Genomic DNA, 14,191 nt, shown 5'->3' with positions numbered 1-14,191 from the left:
CTGTGCAGTATTGTTGCTCCTGTGTTGGGAGGTGTGGGCAGCTGAGTCTCAGCACTGCTTCAACCTGAGGCTGATTGGAAGAGCAGATTCCTTGCATAAGATCATTGACAATTTCAAACCTGTAGGGAAAGAGCAAGGCTCTGTGCCACTTGAAAACTGATTGATTCTTTTTGGAAACAATGTATACCTTGCTGCTCCTCCCTGGCCTAAATGTAGAATTACAAAGGGCAAAGAGGCATAAGTAAACAATATCACCACAATGTAAACCATAGTAGCTAAAGCCTTACCGGAAGGATAGGTCTCCAAGTTCACCAGAGTTCTGGGCCAAGTTTCACCAGATAGCATGGGGGTAATAGAAGGAAATGAAAACAACTGTGAATAAGAAAACCTAGGAATTTTTTATATCTTTATTTTTGCTTCTAACATGAGCCACCTTTCCTTATCAAGCCTTCTACTTGATAAGCTAAGAGGAGGAAGAGTGAGCTAAGCCTCCAGTGCTGCCTTGACGATTAACTTGCTCACGAGGTCCTTTTGGTTCTGAGGATGCCTGAATAGTCAGATCCGGATCAAAAAATTTTGTTTCATTCCATAGACTCAGGAGTTTGGCTCTAGGTCCAGATTCTGTAGGTGAGCCTCAACATGAGCAAAGAAACCAAGGTTCCCTCTTTCATAAATACACCCCCAGTGTCACTCCCTCTATTTTCATCCCCCTCCCTCACCGACATGCTATTCAGTTCCTCATCTTAGTTCAAGCATAATTTCCTTACGAATCCTTCCTTACCCTTCCCATTTGGAGTCTTTATGGTATGTGGTCTCCTGAAACCATGTTCCCTTTCTTCAGAATACTTGTCTCAGCCCTTAATTATAAATCCATTATTATAATTATTTGATTAATATCTGTATTCTCTTTCTTTTTTCCTCTCCTTTCCTCTCCTCTCCTCTCTTCCACCTTTCTTCCATCCTTCCTTTCTTTTTTTTTTCTTCCCCACCATAATGTCCTAGTGCCTAGAATGTCATGCAGGGATTAATACCTACATTTAGGAGCTGCATTTCCCCGTTGATTCTTGTAAGAAAATCTGACTTTCAAGCCATTCACATCCACATTGCTAAATCTAATGGACTTTTTTTTTCCTTATCTTCTTTGACCTCTCAGCAACCTTCAGCAATGTTGACCTTCTGCACGTATGTTCTTTCCTTGGCTTCATATTCTTGTTTAGCTCTGAATTTCTGGCTGTTGCCCTCTATTTTTAGCAGGCTCCTGCCAGTGCTTGGACATTAATCACTGTTTGTTTCCCAAGTTTTGGATCTGTACTCTCCTACTGAAGAATCTCACCCACATGCATAGCTTCAGTAATTCCCCCATAGACTAATAACAGATTTAAATCTTTAGCACATACTTCGCCACTGAGATTTAGACATGAATATCTAAATTCCTACATATCTACATTGTTTGGATGTCTTAAAGATACCATGAATTCAACATCTACAGAGGGGAACTCTTAATTCATCACCCTTCCTTCCTAAAACTAAGCATTTTCTAATATTTTCTATTTCAGATAAGGCACCAATGTATATTCTCTTATGCAAATCAGAAACCTAAGAATCATATAATTGGCAGCTCTCATAACTTACCCACAATAGATAATATCACGTATTTTACCTGCTAGCTGTGTCTCAAGTTTATCTACTTTTCTCCATTTCTACCTCTGGAACCTTGGTCCAAATTATCATCCTCTTTCACCTGAACTACCACAATAACCTCATAGATTAGCTCCCTGGAGCCCTATTGACCACCATGCCTCTTCAAATCCATTCTCTGCACAGAAGCCAGAATTAATTTCTTTTTTTCAAAATCCAGGACTGATTTTGTCACAACACTCCCTGCTTAAAACCCATCAGAGACTGTCTACTATTTATAAAATGAAGACAAAAACCCTTCAAAGACCCTATTAGCCCCCCACACAACCTACCACACACCTATCTCTCTGGCCACATCTTGTTCCATGCTCTTGTTTTTCAGCACTTCAACCACACTGGATTCTTTCGGTTCCAGGAAACTCACAAGCTGCCTCCCTTTTTCTTTTTTTTTTTTTTTTTTTTTGAGACAGAGTCTCACTCTGTTGCCCAGGCTGGGGTGCAGTGGCACCATCTCGGCTCACTGCAACATCTGCCTCCCAAGTTCAAGTGATTCTTTTGCCTCAGCCTCCTGAGTAGCTGGGACTACAGGTGCATGCCACCACGCCCCACTAATTTTCATATTTTTAGTACAAATGGGGTTTCACCATATTGACCAGGCTGGACCCTAACTCCTGACCTTGTGATCTGCCCACCTCGGCCTCCCAAAGTGCTGGGATTACAGGCATGAGCCACCATGCCCGGCCACTGCCTCCCATTTGAACATTTCCATACCTTATGTTTCCTCTGCATTGAACAGCCTCACTTTTCTTTCTTCATTTTACCTTTTCTAATCTTTCTAGCTACATCAATTTTTTTATTATATGCTTCTCTTTAATAGCACTAAGAAAGGCAACAATTCTGTATGTATATTAGTGTGCTCATTTGATTAATGTCTGTCTGCACCCACAAGACTATTAGCTTGGTGAGCCCAGGATCTGGGTCAGTTTATGCTCAATCTACTCTCTCCAGAACCTTACAGAGTGTTGGGAATATCATGCATATGCAATAAATATTTGAAAAATAAATGAACAAAAATTTCAACAGTTCCATTTTCTTTAGTTATCTGAACATAATAGCAATTTTAGGTTGGAAAATGACACTTCATGTGCACTGGAAAGGACCTTTCAGATGGAATATTTAATTACAATGTATTTAGAGAAGCCAAAATGAATGTTCTAACTCCAAGAGATAAATATGAATCCTTTACCACTGCCTCTTCTCTGAATTCAAGCTTATCATTTAGAATCCACGCTGTGCACTGTTCTTTTCTCCTTTTTTCTTGTGTTTCAGATAGTCTAACAAAATTAAAAGGCCATTGTCAGCTGGGACAGAAACAATCAGGATCTGAATGCATTTGTATGTCTCCAGAAGAAGACTGTAGGTAAGAGATACCCTACAGACTGTGTCTGGAAATTGGGAAAACCAGTCTAGTGTAAGAAACTTGATGGAAGAGCTGAGCTTCTTGAAGCACAGACATGAAATAAATGAAATTTCCACATAACTGATATTCCTGTGCTCTGCTGAATTCCTCCTTCGCCATTGGGTAGCAAGTTTCTTAATTATCTCTCAGCCCAGTTCCCTGTTTAAAATGAGATTGTTTATTTAAACAATCTCGTTTTTATGAGATTGTTTATTAAAACAGTCTCATTTTGGTTATAAAGACTTAACTTCTGCACATGTAAAAACTTTAAACTCAGTTATACACCTTCCTTTTCCTCTCACTCAAGCCCAGGGCTTGGAGTGGGGCGGGGAAAACAGGCACAAGGAAACTGGTTGGTGAGTGAACACACTACATTGGCTACGTGCCCCTGTTTTTTCTGATCTTCATATGGAAATGCTTGCTTTCTTCTCTTGGGCAGCCATTATTCAGAAGATCTCTGTGTGTTTGACACAGACTCCAACGATTACTTTACTTCACCTGCTTGTCAGTTTCTGGCTGAGAAATGTTTAAATAATCAGCAACTCCATTTTCTACATATTGGTTCCTGCCAAGATGGCCGCCAGTTAGAATGGGGTCTTGAAAGGACAAGACTTTCATCCAACAGCACAAAGAAAGAATCTTGTGGCTATGACACCTGCTACGACTGGGAAAAATGTACAGGTCAGTTCCACTGGTGACCACACTAGATGCTCTCACTTAACCTTCATCTCAGCTTGAACATCATCTTCCTTAACAATAACCTATCCTTAATCAAAAGTATTTCCTTTTCATTGTAAAAAAATCATGATTTAAACAGAAAGGAAAATTATAATCACCTACAAGTAGAAATAACTACGGTAGTAATGTGGGTGTTTATCTTGCCAATCTCTTCTCTATGCATATGTGTAATCAGTACCACCCTTAGGCCCTAGTGGGAAGAGCACCTGTCCTGATCTCATGTTTCGAGCATCCCTCCCAGTCCCAGCTTCGGAGGGCCTTCACCAGAATTGTCTAAGTTTCCTTCTGGTGTTGGGACTGTTTGAGGCCAATAGTGCTGTCCAAGCAGGACTGAATTTTGCATTGCCAAAGCATCTTCCTGAAATTTCTTTAAGTCTTCTTTCAGTGCCTGGGTCAAGCCAAGGCTGACAATACTATTCAAGCAGGACACCCTGAGCCCAGACAACATCCCACACAAACGCAAGCACTGTTATACTTTCCAACTCTCTACTGCTTCTTCTTCCCACCATGCATAGGGTCAGCCAGATGCCCCAAAGAGCTCTGGGGCTCATGCCTGTGGAGTCATCTCTGGCCCAGAGCTATACCCTCATTCTCAGAAAACAGCTTGGTGAACAAATTGCTCCTGCTAGCCAGCAGGGCATTCTTGCTCAAGATTGCTTGAAATTAGAAAGCCAGTATGATGCTGACACTCTAATTTGGGGTGACTCTGTTTATAGATAAGCACCCCATAAAAAATTTGTCCCTGGGTCTCAAACATCTCAGGAGTGGCCCTGCATATAATACAAATTTTAAAAATATAAAATGGGATCATACTCTACATGTTATTCTCTATATTGCTGTTTTTCACTTACTGTGTCATGGAACTGTTTTCGTATCAACATATATTATTCGGCCACATAATTCTCAATGTCTGCAAAAGTCTATATAGGTATTCTATGATTTATTTAGCCAATCTCTGGTTAGCCATTTAAATTTTCTCCTGTATTTTGCTATCACAAATAGTACCATCATACCTAAATCTATCACAAATCAATCAGTGATCCAAGATTACGTCCGTCAGATATAGCTTATGAAGGGATATTTCTAGGTAAATATTATTGTTAAATATAATATATTGGCTCCCTATCCAGAAATGTTTTTGCCATATTATATTTCACTCTAGAACATATAATAAAGACTGCTCTCCCACACTCTCACCAAACCTTGGAGTTATCACTCCTTTGTATCTCTGCCAATTTAATACTTAAGGAGTAGCATTCTATTTCCATTTTTCCTAAGTTTACGACCATAGACATTACATTTGTGAGTTGTTTCGAGGCAGGGACTTCACAGCAGTACATTTGCTCCAAGATGAAGTTTGACCCTGAAATAGTCCAACTAAGCTTTATATCTTTTTCAAAAGATGGATTGGAGATTACAACAGAACCCAAGCAGTTAGAGATACTTCCTTTGTGGAACATTTTCCCAAAACTAATTATCTTAAATTGGGGCATAAAGTATGCAAAGGAATGTTTGCTGAAACCACCTTACTTTTGCAAAAAGAAAGACAAAAACTATATTGTTCCCCTTGACTCTTTTTTGACTTTGTGGCCCAGTGTTCTTCAGCTCAGTCCTGGAAAGGGGAGAGGTCTTATTACTTAAAACCATGTCTTTCCTGATCCACTTCAAGCTGATTATCAAGCTTCAGTTCCCTTGACAGGCCACAGGATTGAAACATGACAGAGGGTGGACATAGCTGGCATCTAATGGTGACAACTCAGGAAGCCAGTATCTGGGGTTTTCAACCTTCATGCCATGACTAAACAAGGCAATTCCATATAACATACAGAAAACCAGGGCCTGATATTAATTCTAATCACTATGAAATAATTTTTAAACAAAAACTCTACTATTCATTTTTTTGATGCTTGATCAACACCATTACTCAACTGACATCTCTTGCAGACAATAATTTGTGATAGAAAAGAGCTGAAAGTATATACAATATAATTTTTATTTTAAATATAAACTTTTTATCTCAGAAATGTAGTGTAAGAACATTATTGTCAAAAATACATAGAGAAAATAAAATTTGGTCAGCAGGGCAGGTAAGAACTAATCCCTGACTATACTGTAATAGATAGGTCAGACATTTGGGGCTATATTTAGTGTTACCTTCCATTCTTCCTTATTCATTGTAGAGAAGCAGTCTTCAGAGAACTCTTCTATTGGAAATAATTTTTTTTTTGCTATCTTCCCACAAATTATTTTTTTCAAATCTGCCTGAGTGAAAAATAACAGTTGACAATTTTATCAAAATACCTGTCTTTACTATTACCCCTTTGCTATACACATATCTAAATCATCACATACTTGAAGAGTCTAAGTTTGCTAAAAAAAAAAAAAAAAAAAAAAAAAGTACTAAAAACTGCAATTAACAGAATGCTTTGGGTAGTCAAACTAACACATGAACATTTCTTAATAGAAGATTTATTTAGGCAATTTAAAACATTTTTTGGTTCTGCACACAATCAGGAAACTCAAAGCATTTTTTCCCCTATAGATATGATCGGTCTCTGCAAGCTTTCTTTAACTGGTGAGCAAAAGTAAATGTCTCAGAGGGTTCTGTTTGGATTAGCACTGTAGAAAATTATCAACATACAAATGATAGCATTTATGAAGACAGAGAAAGCTAAAAATGTACTTTATACCCAGGCCACTCATGGGAAGTTGAAATATTAGTAATTTTCAGTTCAATTGCATGTCACTTTGATTAAACTGTGTTCTTGATTACATTGCGCTCTTAGCTACTCTTTTCCTTCTCTATCTAAAATGAAATTTTAAAAACTTTAAAACGGAACTTCAAAGTAATATGAAGGTCACCTTTCAAAAGTTGCAACATGAATGAAATCCCCCAGAAGCCTATTTTATAGATATTAAGTATATTATCTGAATTTCAGAAATATCAACCACCAACCAACAGGAAGGGGAAATTTATTCAGTCAACATCGATTTAGCAGCCATTGTATAAGTCACTGTTCAAGGCATGATGATGGTTTTAAGATGAGGCACCCTTTTTACCCCTCAAATTTTTGGAGGAGTAACGTTAGACAATAATTACATGAATCACTTTAGTGCAAGCCAGGACGCGATAAGAGCTTTAAGAGAAAAATATCTTCTGGGCTGGAAGGGTTTCTTAAGCACAGAAGCGTGAGAACTGAGTGTTGAAGGATCATTTAGTGGAGGTGGTGGGGTCTTTTGGTGCTGGTAGTCTGAAAATAATTAGGCAAAGAACATTTAAGCTATATCCATACTAAAAGAGTAGTGACCATGGCCCTCCCAAAAACCTAAGGAATGGATGTCCTAACCAGAGGTGGAACAGTCCCCTATCTTTCACCAAACTCTGTCCCTTCCAACAGTGGACAGGAACATTCTTTCCAACAATGAACAAGTATCTTCTCTAGCTGGTTGACAGAGAGCATAGTAAGGAAATGCATGCTTTTTCATAAAATGTTTCCTACCAAGGGCAAGATGCCCAGGCATGTGGTGTATATGAGTATCTCCCTACTTCCTTTCCCTATTTTTTCCCATCAGTTGAGACACCTGGGAAAGAATTGATGTCGCCTAAAATAAGCTATTCATTCATGACCTCATTGCTAATACTCACGCTGACTCAGGTATTTTGGCAACATGAATTATTCCAGATCTATTAAGTAAATTTCTTTTTTGTACACTTATACCTGCACCCACAATTCAGAATTTCAAATCAGTTGATCCAGAAGAATGAACTGAGTGCCTTGTTAAGAGCTGATCAGACGGATGAGCCACACTGCTCTCCAAAACAGCACTTCTCATTGTCTTGGGGAAAAGACATATGAAAGCTAACTACTAAGAATGTACACAAAAATGTCACATATGGTACTGACAAGTTTACACCACTAAAATGTAGCCAAATAAAAGATATGCTTTAGCTCAACCATCATGGAAAGCAGTAGGGCGATTCCTCAAAGAACTTAAAACAGAATTCCTTGAAGGACTTAAAACATAATTACCATTTGACCCAGCAATCCCATTACTGGGTATATACCCAAAGGGATATAAATCATCCTATCATAGAGACACATACACATGTATTGTACTGTAGCACCATTTACATTAGCAAAGGCATAGACTCAACCTAAATACCCATCAACAGTAAACTGGATAAAGAAAATGTGGTACAAATATATCATGGAATACTATGCCGCCATAAAAACAATGAGATCATGTCCTTTGCAGCAACACGGATGGAGCTGGAAGCCATTATCCTAAGCAAACTAATACAAGAACAGAAAACCAAATACCACATGTTCTTACTTATAAGCAGGACCTAAACAACTAGAACATATGGACACAAAGAAACAACAGATACCAGGGCCGACTTGAGGGCAGATAGTGGAAGGAGGGAGAGGATTTAAAAACTACCCATCAGTCACTATGCTTATTCTGGGTGATGAAATAATCTGTACACCAAACCCTTATGGCATGCAATTTACCTATATAACAAACTTAGCACATGTATCCCTGAAACTAAAATAAGTGTTAAGAAAAAGAAAAAAGAGAAAATCTGGTCAGACACTGTGGTCCATGCCTATAATCCCAGTACTTTGGTACACCAAGGCAAGAGGATCAGTTGAACTCAGGAGTTTGAGACTAGCCTGGGGAACATAATGAGACTCTGTCTCTACAAAGAGTAATAGATTAGCTGAGCATGGTTGGGTGCATCTGTAGTCCCAGCTACTCGGGCGGCTAAGGTGGGAGGATCTCTTGAGCCTAGGAGTTCGAGGGTGCAGTGAGCCTTGATTGTGCCATTGCACCCCAGCCTGGGAGACAGAGTAAGACTCTGTCTCAAAAAAAAGAAAAGAAAAGATCAAAAGATCAGAATATGGTTATGTTGCTATGAAATGCTTCATTGAGGAGGCAAGACTTGTAGAAACTAGACATGTGGGGAGAAGTAGGAAAGAGCACATCAGTCTGGCAAAAGAGGCAGATGACATGGGAGAAAGGACAAAAACTGGAATACCTTTGGGATCTTGTTGGGGAAACAGACAGTTAATCTACTTGAAATGCAGAAAGTAAAAAAGACAATGTTGAAAATGGAAGTTGAAGCCAAACTGTGGAGAACCTTGACCTTTGACTAAAACATACATGTAGAATATATAAGCCTATAAACCTTTGTTCAAAATTAATTTAATATACTCAGCTTTGGTAACTTTATCCCTAAATGATTGTTTTAAACCTATTTCATGAACATAAGACTTAAATGAATTATGAAGTGCTTTGGTGATTCCAAAAGCAGGCCTCATAGGAGAATCACCCAATTTAACTGCCTATTAAAAATACAGATACCCAGGTATAACCCAATAATATTCTAGAAAGAAAGAAACAAATGTGATATAGAGTTATGTTAAAAAGCTCAGGCCTGGGAGTCATGTATTATTTAAATCCTGCTTCTACCATTTACTAAATTGTGTGGCCATAGGTAAAGAGCTTAAATTCCTTGAGCTCAGTTTCCTCTTCTGTAGAATTATTATGATAGCCTAGTTCATACATTTGCTGTAAGGGTTCGAAAAAATTAAGCATATAAAATGCTTGGCATATTGTGTGGCTTCACAGTACATGATCTACAAATGATAACTATAAAGGTACTTAGGCAATGCCAACATTAAAAATGAAAATAAAATAAAAGGACAGGCTGAAGACATTGGAGAAATGGATTGATAGGACTAGTGCCTGATTGAATGTAGGCAGTGAGTAAGAGGGAGGTGCCAGAGATAGCGCAAATCTTCAATGGATGTGGACAGTGAGACAGGGGGAACTGCCCGAAATAGGCCAACTCTTTAAGCTTATTGGCTTATTAGTGCCGTCTAGTCTCTTATATACAGATCTCTCTATTCAATCACAGTTGGGTCTTTGGGGTCATTGCCTTTGGTGGGTTGTTTTGTTGTTTTTGTTTTGTTTTGTTTTCAATTTTTATTTTTTGGCTTTCTCATTCATTAGAGAAAGCTTTGGACCAAACTTAATTTAACACCATCAAGGAGCTCGCCACCCTGGGGATGATTTAGATGAAACCAAACCCTAATGTACTGTGGTGAGTCACACTGTCTCTCTCTCTCTCATTACAGCCTCCACTTCCAAATGTGTCTGCCTGTTGCCCCCACAGTGCTTCAAGGGTGGAAACCAACTCTACTGTGTCAAGATGGGATCATCAACAAGTGAGAAAACATTGAACATCTGTGAAGTGGGAGCTATAAGATGTGCAAACAGGAAGGTGGAAATACTGCATCCTGGAAAGTGTTTGGCCTAGCACAATTACTGCTAGGCCCAGCACAATTAACAGATTTACCATCCAGAAGAACCAGCTCCTACAAATGAGAATTCTTGTACAAACAGTAGACTGGCATGCTCAAAGTTACTGACAAAAATTATTTTGTGTTAGTTTGAGATCATTATTCTCCCCTGACTCTCCTGTTTGGGCATGTCTTACTCAGTTCCAGCTCAGGAGGCCCTGTAGCATACCCCTAGGTACCAACTTCTACAGCAGTCTGGTAAATTCTCCTGTTCACATTGCACAAAAATAAGGTGACTTCTGCGACCCTTATGTAGCCTGTGACATTAAGCATTCTCACAATTAGAAATAAGAATAAAACCCATAATTTTCTTCAATGAGTTAATAAACAGAAATCTCCAGAACCTCTAAAACACATTCTTGAAGCCCAACTTTCATGTCTTCATTCAACAAATAATTTCTGAGTGTACATACAGGATGTCAAGTACTGACTAAAGTCCTGAGAACTCGGCAGATAATAAAACAGACAAAAGCCTTTGCCTTCATGAAGCATACATTCATTCAGGGGTAGACACACAAAAAATGAAATAAACAGGTAAAATATGTGGCATGTTTCATGGTGATAATTGTTTTGGAGAAAATACAACATGGAAGGGTGAGTCCCATCCTTAATTATCATCTTATGCAAGGAAATATTCCATAACAATAAACATCACTGTAAGGATGCTTGAACTCCAGTGGAAATTATCTTGTATAAAGTTGTTAAGGATAAACTTCTGGAGTTCTATTCTCTCAGAAAGTAGAAAAGAGATTCCCTTTGCCTCACCTAAAGTGCATCAGAAAGTTTTAGGCTGAAGTGTGTGATGGATGGAAAATTGTCAGAGAATTTTGAAGGAATAATGTTTAAGGTGAGTCATATTTTTCATTAGGCCATACAAAGCAGAAACCAGTTTATTAGCACGGCTAGGGTGTCAATTTGAATTGGAGAAGAGAGGCATCTTTGGAGCAGCAGTTCTCAAATATTAGAGTGCATTAGAATCACCTAGAGGGTGTGTGTATTCAGATAGATGCCTGGAACCACCCCAGTTTCTAACTCAGTAGTTCTGGGGTGGGACCTGAGAATGTGTGTTTCTAACAGCATTCCAGGTGGTACTGCTTATGATCATCAGGACACCACATTTTGAGCATACCGAATTTAGAGATGGAGTCATCACACAGCTAACTCTGATTAAGCAATTGATCTCAAAACCATAGCCAATCTCCAGGGAGGTGAGTGAAAGCAGATTCCCTTCCAGCAAAACTCATTGGGATCCTCACCTCTTGGAAGGAGGCTGTGAGCCACAGCTCCCTGCCAACCCCATCCCCAGACCTTATACCTGCAGCTCCTCCTTCATCTCATTGATCATAGGATATCCGCAAAAATCTAACATATATCATAATATTAAAGGAGAAGAAAGGGGAATGAAAACACCTATAAACAAAAATCATTTTCCTGGTGTAACAGAGGTTGAACATGACCTTTTCCTTTCGCAGGAGTCAGTAACCCAACTATTTACCAGTCATACCACCCCACTCCCTTCTCACTCTGAGGAGTGCAGGCCACTCCTGTAAGCATCATAAGCTTTCAGCACATGCGAGACATCAGCTGAGAGCAAAGAGGTATTAAATACTCCCACGTCCTAAGGAGAGCCACTAACAATTAAATCAATAAACTTTCCCCAGGATTGAACTGGCTCTGTTCAACCCAGCTCTCATGCCAGGCCTACACCTTTCCAGGCTATAAAATGGGACTAGATGAGTAGCGAAGGGAGTCATGTGAATCTGCAGCCACAGGAATGCGGAGTTCACAGTGGGTGTCCTGTTCTTCTCCTAAGTCCATTCTCTCCCTTTGGTGAGGAGGAGGAGAATGCTGAAAATGTCCACTGAAGCCAGGCAACCAAAGCCCCAAGACAACTAGGTTGAGGGTGTGATGAAACCACCTTTGCTAAAATTATAACAGTGAGAACATTATGTCTGTGAGAGAGATCTGATTTAACAAACCCCCATCTTGCGTTTAGCCTTCAAACTACTCTTAATCATTCCTGGGCTTGGGCCAAGCTAACTTTGGGAGACATTTAATTTATAGTTTAAATGGTAATAGCCTCTCCCCAAAACTCAACCACCTTTATAAAGCTAATGAGAGACCACCACACTAGGAGGATGAGAGGAACCTGAATTCCGCTAGGGTGTAGACATACATGATTACCCACACATTATTCCAGATGCACAAGATGTACAACTTCCCCAAATTACTCCTGCAAGTAACATCACTATTGTAGAACTTAAGATTGGCCTTTTTAGATGTCTTTTCAGGTTTTTTGCATCTGATGACCAGTGGCTCCACCTGGATCCACCAACTGCTTCTGTGGCCCCATCCAGAAGTGACTCAGTGAATAAGGGGACCATTTCCCACATTCCTATAGTTACACTCCCAACCAATCAGCAGCAAGTACCCATTGCCTAGCCTTCCTCCCTTTTCCCCCAAACTATCTTGAAAAAATCCTAGCCTTTGAATTTTTAGAGAGACTGATGTGAGTAATAATAAAACTCAAGTCTTTCATTCAGCTGGTCTGTGTGAATTAAGCTCCTTCTCTATTGCAATCCCCCTGTCGTGATAAATCAGCTCTCTCTGAGCAGTGGGCAAAATGAACTCATTGGACAGTTACAGTGGGGTTACCTACAATATGGATATATGGTACTGCCCTGGCTTGTTGGAGGCTGTGGAATCTTATAGCTGCTACTGGCAAGGTTTCTGAGGATTAGCACCTTGCCCCTCTCTCATAGTTGCAGCCTGACTAGGGAGAAGATGGATACAGCCCTTTTCTCCATCTGCATCCCATGGCACAGGGAAATCATGAAAACTTGGTGGCTTCTGTGGAGCACAGAGAAGAGGAAAGGCCAGCTCTGTCACTGGAGGGAAGAAGATGAAATGAAAATCAGATATGAGATTGGAGACTTAAACTGGAGCAACTTTCAAAAAATAGAAACTGACCAGAAATCTGTCTGATCTGTGCCAGAGCTAAGGAGAATGGAATTTGGCAGACTAGTGAAAGCTAGTGAAAGCTGGAGCTGCCATAACAAAGTCATACAGAGCTGGAGCTGCCATAACAAAGTCATACAAATAGAAACTTTTTGTCTCACAATTCTGGTGGCTAGAAATCTGAAACGAAGATGTTGGCAGAGGCATGGTTCCTCTGAAACCTGTAGACGATAATCCTTCCTTGCCTCTGCCAGCTTCTGGTGTTTGCCAGCAATTTTTGGCATTCCTTGGCTTTTGGATTCATCACTGCAGTTTCTGCCTTCATCAACACGTGGCCATCTTCGTTGTCTTCCTTCTGTCAATATCTGCCCGAATTTCCATTGTCTTATAAGGATGCTAATCTTGTTAAACTAGGCCTACACTAAATGAGGCAGGAGAGTAGGGTCTGGAGGTAAGGAACACAAGGCCGATTGATGATTTACACTGACTTCCTAGAACTAAATCAAATAGAAACACTTCAGCTATGACAGGAAATAGCCTCTCCATTTACCTAGGGTGTACATGGAGTATATGACTTTGTAACTTTACTTCATCCTCTTTATTTCCATAGGGCATACACCAAGTAACCAATGGAAACCTCTAGAGGGTATTTAAACCCCAGAAAATTCTGTAGTGAGGCTCTTGATTAGTTGGTCTTTTACCACTTCAGCTGCCTTTGTTTCAAAGAATTTTTTGAGTATACTAATCCATTAAAGTTTGCATTAGGCTGATTTGCATACCATTTACCAGCTGAATTTTTACACTTTGATATTAATATTAAGATAGCAATTTAGTACAGTAAGTGTTAAGAGCTAGTGATAAAATTATTAACATGAAACAGAGAACAAAACTGAAACATATTAAATATCTGGAATTTGGCCCTCCAATCTCCAATTCTGTCCTAGAAGATTAAATAAATTCCAGATCAAAGGTAAAAGCTTTATCTCTTTGGCTATTAGAGATGAATACTAAGTCTTCATGTTTGTAGCTT

At 39.4% G+C, this 14,191-nt stretch overlaps 1 protein-coding gene across 1 annotated transcript in view; it reads left to right on the top strand.

The window, feature by feature from the left end:
- Window positions 1–10,747, top strand: part of C6 (complement C6) — a gene marked incomplete at its 5' end in the record, with an annotated part of 49,465 nt that extends 38,718 nt beyond the window's left edge. Inside the window, 3 exons of the mRNA XM_031666814.1 lie at window positions 2,968–3,058; window positions 3,537–3,778; window positions 9,979–10,747. Coding sequence (XP_031522674.1) covers window positions 2,968–3,058; window positions 3,537–3,778; window positions 9,979–10,160 — 515 coding nt within the window. The remainder of the gene's footprint in view (window positions 1–2,967; window positions 3,059–3,536; window positions 3,779–9,978) is intronic.
- Window positions 10,748–14,191: the final 3,444 nt, after the last annotated feature.

This window comes from Papio anubis, chromosome 5, assembly GCF_008728515.1.
Source record: "Papio anubis isolate 15944 chromosome 5, Panubis1.0, whole genome shotgun sequence".
NCBI classification, from domain to species: Eukaryota; Metazoa; Chordata; class Mammalia; order Primates; family Cercopithecidae; genus Papio; species Papio anubis.
The sequence above is the reverse complement of the archived record's forward strand: the minus strand, read 5'-3'. Positions and strand labels throughout refer to the sequence as shown.